Genomic DNA, 9,696 nt, shown 5'->3' with positions numbered 1-9,696 from the left:
ATGATGCAAACTGTGGTGATAGCTGCTGGCTTTAGAAGATTTTGAAAGGGGAGCAGACAAATTCACAAAGAAGGTTATTAGCCACACCAGCTTAAATTAGCTGTTGCCAGCTTGATGGTCTTCAGTTATTTTGGACTACATGGCTTTGCTGGCCATGGTTGGTGGGAGCTGTAGTGCAAAGCAGCTGGAGGGCACTAGGCAGGGCTGCCATATGTCCGGAATTTCCTGGACATAGCCGGGATTCAGCCACTGGAAACAGTATCTGGACGGAAATCGCCAGAGCCAGGGCTTTTTCAGCTATGGCTCCGATCTGGTGGAACGCTCTGTCACAAGAGGCTAGGGCCTTGCGGGACTTGACATCTTTCTGCAGGGCCTGCAAGACAGAGCTGTTCCACCAGGCCTTTGGCCAGGGCACAGCCTGACTCCTTCCTTTGGCAATCCTCACAGAACTCTAGCCCAATGATTGCCATTAATTTGATTGGAATTAATTTTATAATGAAATGAGTTTAGAATGTTTTATCATTTTACTGTTGTTAGCTGCTCTGAGCCCGGCTTCAGCTGAGGAGGGCGGGATATAAATAAATTTTATTATTATTATTATTATTAAATGTCTGGGAAGATCCGGATGTTAGGCAGCCCATATCGGAAGTGTAGATTTTGGCGAATTTCCTTAAAAACTTCATTTATTCTTAGTATTAGTTTTGCAGCAACAACATTGGACAAAACCAGATTTTCACTTTTTGAAATATGGCGACCCTACACTAAGTGAGTGAAGCCTGTCTGAAATGGACCTCTCTGAATACCAATTGCTAGGTGCTGTACAATGGAGGAAGACTATGGCTATAGCCTTCATTTCCTGCTTGCAGACTTCTCGGAAGCATCTGCCTGGAAAGGGTTCAAAAACAGCCACCAGCCTACATCAGGAGTGGGGACCCTCCAGCCCATGGGCCAAATGAGCAAGTCTCCTCCCCTCTGGCTTCCTTCCATAGATACAGGGCTACATTTGTCCTCACATCTATCATGACATGTAGGCCCTGATTCCATCTTTTCCCCACCCTCAGTTTCAATCCTCCTTCTTCCCAGGACTCCTTTATGCTCAGGTAACATCACAGTAACACTGCCACAGACTCGCTGAATGACTGGTAACAGCCAACCTCTCTTTATTACCTATTAGCTTCCAATGAAAGGGAAGGTATCACCAGAGAAGACACCTAAGGAGGACCAGAACTCTCCTGGTCTGAAACTCGAGAGAGAGAAGCGGTTGTGACTTGAAAGTAGGGCTAGCATCCCCAGAAGCTGAGGGTCTAGCACTAACCTGCCCAAATTAAGGCGCGTGTGCACACACACAATGGAGCATTCTCCTCACAATCCTTTCAGGAGTAAATAAATTTCTACGTATACTTTGGTGTTGTAATTACTGAATGGAGGAAGTTTTGTTTGAAGGTGGGAAATAAATGGAGGAAGAAGTTTTATTTGTTGAATGTGGCCTCAATTTTTGGCCCATGTGCATTTTTCTGTAAATCAGAGTGCCAAACATTTTCAGCCAAAACAACTTCCCCTGGGAGTACATCTTCCTACTTATTTGTTCAACCTAGCAGGAATTTCTTAAAGAAAAATAGGAAATGAAAATCAGGAATGGGCAAGATTTTGCAAAAAGCCTAATTTCAGATTTTAAAAAAATCACATCACAGTTAATGCATTGACTAGGGAATGTGAAACGTCTCATTAATGTGAAATCTATAACCCTGAGTATCACACATTTCCTTTTTAAAAATAAAGGATCTAATTCTCTTGAGAAACCCAAAACTGTGTTGCTAGTTTCTGCTCAGTTAGAAAACAGATGGCAGTCTTAGCCTTCTCTAGCTGTCACAGATTTCCGTTGTTTCTTTTGTCTTCTAGCTCTTTTTTCAGATATGGTTTATAATTTGTAGCATTCTTTCTTTCCTAGACATGTTTTATGCCAGGTAGGAAAATAATATTTTTTTAAAAAATGGATATTGCATTTACAGAGATAGCATAAAAGACTATGATTAATGTTATGGAAGCAAATTTTCATTTGAATATTTTATTCCTCTCGCAGAAGTTGTACTTTATGGTTGCAGAATTTAGGGCAGAATTCCAGGTGTCCCGTATATACTTTAAGAAAAAAAGGTCCAGAGCTTTGTTTTAGAGCCTGTAAGACTATTTATCTCTGGCGTTTTTGGTTTATACAAGAAGTGGAATTGACTCCTTAGTTTGCAGTGGTTTTTCTCTTCTCTATTTTGTGAGAGAAAATTGGCTTTCGGAGAATATTGGCATATTCGTTGTATGCTCTGGCCATGGTACTGAAAGAAAAGGAAGAAAATCTACAAGTCACTCTTTTAGTGACACTGTGGCATCTCAGCCCTGTACATGCTCTGCTTTTGCAGGCACCAGCCCCTTTGGGTAGCAAAGTGAAAGAGGAATTAAATCTTAAATGTTCTGAATGCATGAGGATTTGAGTTTTGATCCCTGTTCTGATATACAGTAATATAGAGAGTGGAGCTTTTTTGTACATGCATGGAGGCTGAATTCTAATTGCTTCTACAGCAGGGGTGAGGAACCTGTGGTCCTCCAGATGCTGCTGGACTACAACTCCCATCATCCTTGAGACCTTTGACTGTGCTGGCTGGGGCTGATGGGAGTTGGAGTGCAATATCATCATGAGTTCCCCAACCTTGTGCTGGAAGAATAAAACTATTAGAATGAAGGTGTTCTGCTCTTAAACACACCTTGAATTATTTTTCTTCTACCCTTTGCCACACTGAGCCTTCTTCATATGCTCTGTTTATGCCCTTGCAACTCCAGATTTCACCAGGAATACCTAGGAGTGGTGGGAACCCTTCCTTCTCTGCAATCAACTAAACAACAACAACACCAAGTGGGGGGACTTAGATAGGAATGGCACATTTGTGTGCTGTCACTTTAAGGGTTCGTTCTGCTGCCCCGTGGAGTCCCATCAATTATGGCAGAGGTGGGGCTAGCACTGGATTAGTTGTAGAAAAGCATGTATGTGTAGCTGTTTAACTGTTTCCTTGCCCAAGCAGAGAGACAAAGGCACAAAGTTAGTCCCTGAATGGGGGTGTTACCAGGAGATAAAATAAAAGGGGAAGAGCTGTGTTAGCTTGTTGCTCAGGCAGAGCAACTAGCCTTATGTATGACTCACCTATCCAAAAGAAAGAGAGCATTTGCCTCCATTCTTCCCTGGTGTTTTTTTTTTATAGATGGCTGAAATAGATTTCTTCCTTTCCGAACCATTCCAGATTCCCTGTTGATTGGTGTGGGGTTGCTTTGAGATTACATGTGTACTGGGCCCTTGCTCCACCTAGCTTTCTGCTCCTGGAGAAACGAGAGGCCCTCACGCCTTGAGGAAACCTGCCCATTCATCATCTTCCCCATGCATAATTCAACCCCCATGTATAATGAATGCTGAAAGAAATGGCTGTGTGTGGATGTGTACCTAAGAAAGATAAAGGTCAGATGTGTTTCATCCTTTGTTCACAACTACCCTGAGCTGCCCAGGGAGCATGCAGACTCTGGGGTTGGGGGGGGGTGCTGCCACTTGCTCTCAGTTTGAAAGACAAAAGCTGACTCCATCTGTGCACCGACTCCAAGAGTCCAGGAAGCAGGATTTCAATCCTAGTGCTGCAGTGTCAGAAGTCAATGGATTGTTTGGTACAGGTTCTTCAGAGATGATATGCCCAGTCCAGCCCTACAGAGCATATACAAGGACCCAGATCCATTTATGTCTCCATGCCTTCTCTCCATCGTTATAGGAGACAGATGACCAGGATTCGTTTTCCCCCTCCCTATGCTTCCGTCTCCCTCCATTCATCCCATCCTTGGCCCACAGAAACCAAGGAGCCTCTCCAAACACAACATGCAAATCTGACCCCCAAACCAGACAGAGGCAGCCAGGGCTCCCCTCCCCCTGCTTTAGGCAAATGCTGTTGGAAAATGCAGAAATGCAGACACAAAGCACACCTCCGCTGGAGCACACCGCTCCCTCGTGCATCCTCGGGGAAAAGCTACCTGGTCTCCCCCATCCCCGCTGCCCGCATGATTGTCAGGAGCGCAACATCCAGGAATTTGCCTTGCCATAATATTGGCTGTCACACAATCCCTCCCTCCCGAGCCCAGCGTAGCGTTTACCTTCTGTGAGCTGAATGACTGGGTCCAATGATACAAAACCAGCCTGTCCTTGGATCTGAAGGCAGGGTGTGCCGGGTCCTGGTTCGCCTCGTCCTCCATGGATTTGCCTGCATCGTTCTCCAGGGCTGAAATGGGCCACCAGCTGCAGTTGGTGGGAGTAACATTGTTGGGAGTCGCCATGACAGCCTGTGCTTATGGAAGAGCAGGAGAAGGAGAGAGCTGCAGCCGCTGTACTATCGGAGCATCACATGGGCTCATGGAAACAGCATCACTCCCGGAGCCAAGGGGGTTCGGTTTCATTACTCACCCCAGATTTGCATGGCGAGCCCAGGGCAGCTGGATCAGAAGCCGCATCTAGCTTGAGGAAGAGAAGGAGTATAGCTCTTTCTCTCTGTGTGTGTGTGCGTGCGCGCGCGCGCTAAATCACAGCCCCTTTACATCCATGGCAAGCTTGCGAGTGAGGCACATTGCTGCACTGCTCATGCATTGTTCTAAATCACAGACACAACAGAGCGTCGATGCCACCTGACGGCGAACCTGAGACTCCACATGCAACGGGAGATCCTGCATCTTATTAGTAAGAGAGTGCATGCAGCCTCCTTTATCGGGATGGTTTGCGGAGGGCGCCCGGATAATCCAGATAAATAAGACTGACAGTGAACTCTTAGGGAAGCATGGTTTTGCTTATAGGAAGAGTCAGGTCCTACAAATCTGATCTCATTTCCCCTCTCCCTCAACCCCACAGGCAGGTTAGGCAAATTGCCGAGACTTTGTGCTGAAGATGAATGCACTGATGAAGGCTTGCTAACTTTTGAACTTAAAACGTTTCGGCTTCCAGCTTCAATATCTGGTGAAAGGAGAAGGCAACTTCCAAATGTGGCTAGGCAGGGGCATCATTATTCTCCCTGCAAAGCAAGCCCCCAGCAGCACTAAGGAGGACTGGGGCACAGCTGAAGGAGGGAGAAAACCTCATCGAAAACATTTTGCTCAAGGGTCTATCAAATTCTGGACCTCGCACTCCTAACAAATGGCCTGATTTGGGATATCTCTTTTCTGATCCTGAAGAGGTCTCTCAGTCCTGAGCACATATAATCCTATAGGTAAGGTAAAGGGACCCCTGACCATTAGATCCAGTCATGGCCAACTCTGGGGTTGCGGTGCTCATCTCACTTTATTGGCCGAGGAAGCCGGCGTACAGCTTCCGGGTCATGTGGCCAACATGACTAAGTCACTTCTGGCGAACCAGAGCAGCGCATGGAAACACCATTTACCTTCCCGCTGGAGTGGTACCTATTTATCTACTTGCACTTTGAGGTGCTTTCAAACTGCTAGGTTGGCAGGAGCAGGGACTGAGCAACGGGAGCTCACCCCATCACGGGGATTTGAACTGCCAACCTTCTGATCGGCAAGTCCTAGGCTTTGTGGTTTAACCCACAGTGCCACCCACGTCCCAATATATAATCCTTTACTTATAGACTTATACTTGGGTGGAAGTTCATGTAACGAGTCCATCAGGGTCAATACAAATTTGCGGTTTTTTGGGTTTTTAAAAAGTGGTTGCTCTTATAAAATGCATAGAAACCAAAACCCAGAGAGGACCAAGCTTCAACTTTTTGCCTCCTACATTGCTGGAGGAAGTATATGGATCTTCACAGAAAGTGAAATCCGAAATAGTTGTTTAGAAATGAGTAGAGAATTGGAAAGTTGAAAATTGGAGATTCAGAATCTTAAGTGGAGTAGAGTTGGAGAGTTCCATTCAACTAAGTCAATGGAAAGTTGCTTTAGCATCTATATTTATTGAGATTGAACAGAAACTGATGTTCTGGATATATTGGACTCCACAGTATCTTTATAGGAAGGAATTGGCTAGTTCAGATAGAGAATGGTGGTGGTGGTGATGATGATGATGATAATAATAGTAATAATAATAATAATAATAATAATAATAATAATAATAATAATAATTTATTTATACCTTGCCCATCTGGCCGGGTTTCCCCAGCCACTCTTGGTGGCTCCCAACAGAATATTAATATGGTGATGTAATGCATTTGAAGCGTATGTTGTAGGCGTATCCTGTAGTGTCTTGTTTCTGATCAGAAAGTACAGTTGTCCCTTGGAAGTTGAACGAAATCCATTCTGGAAGTCCATTTGACTTCCAAAACGTTCAAAAACCAAATCGTGGCTTCTGATTGGCAGCAGGAAGCTCCGTGGAAGCCCCATCGGACGTTCGGGTTCCAAAAGAACGTTCACAAACCGAAACAATCACTTCCGGTTTTGCGGCATTTGGGAACCAAATCATCCAAGTTCCAGGGCGCTGGGGATCCAAGGTACAACTGCATTGCCTTTGCTTTGGAGAAATCTTTGATATTTGTGGATGTTTACTCCCTTCTCCTTGCCAACAGAAGTATTTTAAATGTCTTTCTTTTTAAAACTGCATTGTTCAGGCAGCCTTTTTGAACATTAAAAAAAAAAAAAAATTCTGCTAGTTTTTATGCAATATTTTCCAGGTTGTTTTTTTAAAGAACATGATAGAATCTGGAGTTCTTTCATCCCAAGCTTTATTTATGGCTGTGTCTCCACAGTCTAACCTCATACATCTCGTTCTGCATTGCCCTTTGTAGCAGCTCAGCCCCCAATGTTTGCATGAAAGGCCCAAGTGTCAGTGGAAGAGCGTTTGCTTGGCATGCAGAAGATCCCAGGTTTGAACCTAGAATTCCCAGGCAGGACCTGGAGAGAACCAGGCCTGAAAACCTGGAGAGCCACAGCCAGTCTGTGTAGACAATACTGAGCTAAATGGACCAATTGTTTGACTCATTCTATGGCAGTTTCCTAGGTTCCTAACACCTCTTTATAGTGTCCTACATCCATGGAGCAGTTGGCACCAGCAAAATGCTGTGGCTAACGTTCTCATGCCACTTAAAACCACAAACTTCTTATTCTTTGCTAGCTCATCTTCTTTACTCTTAACAACAGAGCTGTAGTTTTTGTGGGGAACTTTGTTTTCTTCCGTTTTGCCTTTAAGCATTATTTGCAAAGTGGTCCTGGATTGTTGGCATCCGTCTGTCTCGAGAGACAATGGAGTGCGTCTCCAGGGGTGAAGTCTGGAGCACCAAAGTGACCTCCCCGGGGTGCAAGCCTGGGCAGTGTGTATGGAGGTCCTGGGCTGCCCAGATGACAAGACCCCCTTTCAGCCCCACTGACGTGGTCCAAAGGAAAGGAGATGTTTCGTTGCAAGAGTTGCCAGAAAGAGGTGTATAAGGCAACATCGTCTTAGGGACTCTGATCCAGATTGGTTTACTCCTTGGCCTTTTCTTCTCCCGAAGATACCCCACAAGGCAGGTTTAGGATCAAAGTTTTCCTTCTTCCAGATGGCCTACCTTCCCAGGTTGATGAGCCTCATGTGCCCCTCATTTTCCTCTACAGCAGAAATGGCCTTCTTGACCATTGGACCCACTATTGGTCTTGTCTGCTTGATCTGCCAGAGCCTGTCTTCACATACAGGGGAAGTCCCTAACTCACTAAGGGTTTGAGACCCACTGTCTGCCCTCACCTGGTTTAGCCAGCCAGTCGAAGCCGGATCCTAGGGTGTGGCCACTGTTGCATGCTGACAGCTTCTAGGCGCCACAGGTGAGAGCTGAGTGCAGGGTAGGGATCAAAGACAAACAACCCCAGCAGCATGACATGCCCCCCCCACCAAAGGTAGTACCTGTAGGAGTGTTGTGGGTATCAAGGAATCAAACTAATTGGGAATGCTGACTCATCAGCATGTGATGACTAAGCATCAGGAGACATGGGGCGTTGCCTAATTGTTCCATTGCCAGCTAGTATAAAGAGGCATGGTTGGCTTCCCACTTCAGCTGGTAGGGGTGGGAAGAGGTGACGACTTCTCCTTTGAATGTAATTCCACCTGTATGCTGTGTATCCTGAATGTAGAAAGACTGCTTTGCAATGCTGCAAGACTGCAACTGAATAAAGCCTTACTGAAAATACAGCTTGCCTCCTGAATGCTTCCTGTGGGGCTCTTGTACATCACAACAGTAAAAAGCAAAGGGACCCCTGACCATTAGGTCCAGTCGTGGCCGACTCTGGGGTTGGGGCGCTCATCTCGCTTTATTGGCCGAGGGAGCCGACATACAGCTTCCGGGTCATGTGGCCAGCATGACTAAGCCGCTTCTGGCGAACCAGAGCAGCGCATGGAAACGCCGTTTACCTTCCCACCGGAGCGGTCCCTATTTATCTACTTGCACTTTGACGTGCTTCCGAACTGCTAGGTTGGCAGGAGCAGGGACCGAGCAACAGGCGCTCACCCCATTGCGGGGATTTGAACCGCTGACCTTCTGATCGGCAAGTCCTAGGCTCTGTGGTTTAACCCACAGTGCCACCCCTCCCCTAATACCCCATACACCCGGGATTTTACCAATAACACACGGGCATGCAACAGTGTATTATTCCAATGGGGGTAGGGGGAGGGGATGTTTTCCTAAGACCAAAATTTTCATATGGCCTGCTCAACTACTGGGAAAGGTGGTGAGAAGGGCAGAACAGTTTGCTGTGGGAGGACTGTGCTCCCTCCCTCCCCTGGGCCAACAACTCTGTGGAAAGGATGGCAAAAAGAGAGAACTAGACTGGCAAAGAAAACATCAGAAACTAGATCCTGCTCCAGCTGGACTGCCCCCTCCACCCACAGGACCAGCTACCCATCACCTGTGCCCTGTGGGAAGGATCCCGATGACTTGATATATGTGCGTGCAAGCCAAATGGAAAAATCTGTATCCTGAAAGGTGAGGTGCTCAAGACAACATGAACGAATAAAGACTTTACACATACATATGCACTGGCGTGTTAGATACGCTGGAGTCAGAAAGATCTAGGTTCACATTTTTGTTAGTGAGGATGCTCATCGGGTGACCTTGAACCAGTCATTGGCCCTGTTTGTACATAACATTAAGCCCAACCATAGTTTAGTGCAAACATGCAGGTTCCTGGAATGAAGATTGTGGCTGTTGCTCTGCTCCTGTTGCTTCCTCTGCTCCTGCAGCGCTACAAAAGGCCAAGCCATGGTTTGGCTTAGCATTCTATTTGAATTCAGGCTTGTGGTTTGACTCCATCAACACAGAATCTTTTATAGAATTTCCTTGAAATATAGCTTTGACAAATCAGTTCTGAAAACTTGGGATTTCAATGCCAAATTTTTAACTATTGACACCACTTTCTCAGATCTTGTTCCAGGCTTTGTGTTTTCAAAACCCAATTTTTGCATTTAACTAGGAAATGGATACTGTAGCACTGACATTTTTTATTGTTTTTACTAACTATTTCCAAAACTCAAGGAGACTTCATCCTTCTCCTTTGACCAATAATGCCTGCAAAATAAGGGACAGACAATTCTCCTTTTTGCCTAATATTTGACATTCTCTTCCCCCACGCAATAACGTTAGGATAGGTTTTCATTGCCTGCAACAGTGTGTCCGGACAATGTTCTTTTGAAGCTCCTTATGCAAACACTACTAATTAAATGGCGCA

General features: G+C 45.7%; 1 protein-coding gene across 1 annotated transcript in view; it reads right to left on the bottom strand.

Moving 5' to 3' along the window:
- The window catches only part of GDAP1L1 (ganglioside induced differentiation associated protein 1 like 1), a 45,635-nt gene extending 40,968 nt beyond the window's left edge, over window positions 1-4,667 (bottom strand). Inside the window, exon 1 of the mRNA XM_083447057.1 lies at window positions 4,171-4,667. Coding sequence (XP_083303183.1) covers window positions 4,171-4,350 — 180 coding nt within the window. The 5' untranslated portion in view covers window positions 4,351-4,667. The remainder of the gene's footprint in view (window positions 1-4,170) is intronic.
- Between the last annotated feature and the right edge of the window lie 5,029 nt (window positions 4,668-9,696).

Source organism: Podarcis tiliguerta (assembly GCF_965153285.1).
Source record: "Podarcis tiliguerta genome assembly, chromosome: 6".
NCBI lineage: Eukaryota > Metazoa > Chordata > Lepidosauria > Squamata > Lacertidae > Podarcis > Podarcis tiliguerta.
The sequence above is the reverse complement of the archived record's forward strand: the minus strand, read 5'-3'. Positions and strand labels throughout refer to the sequence as shown.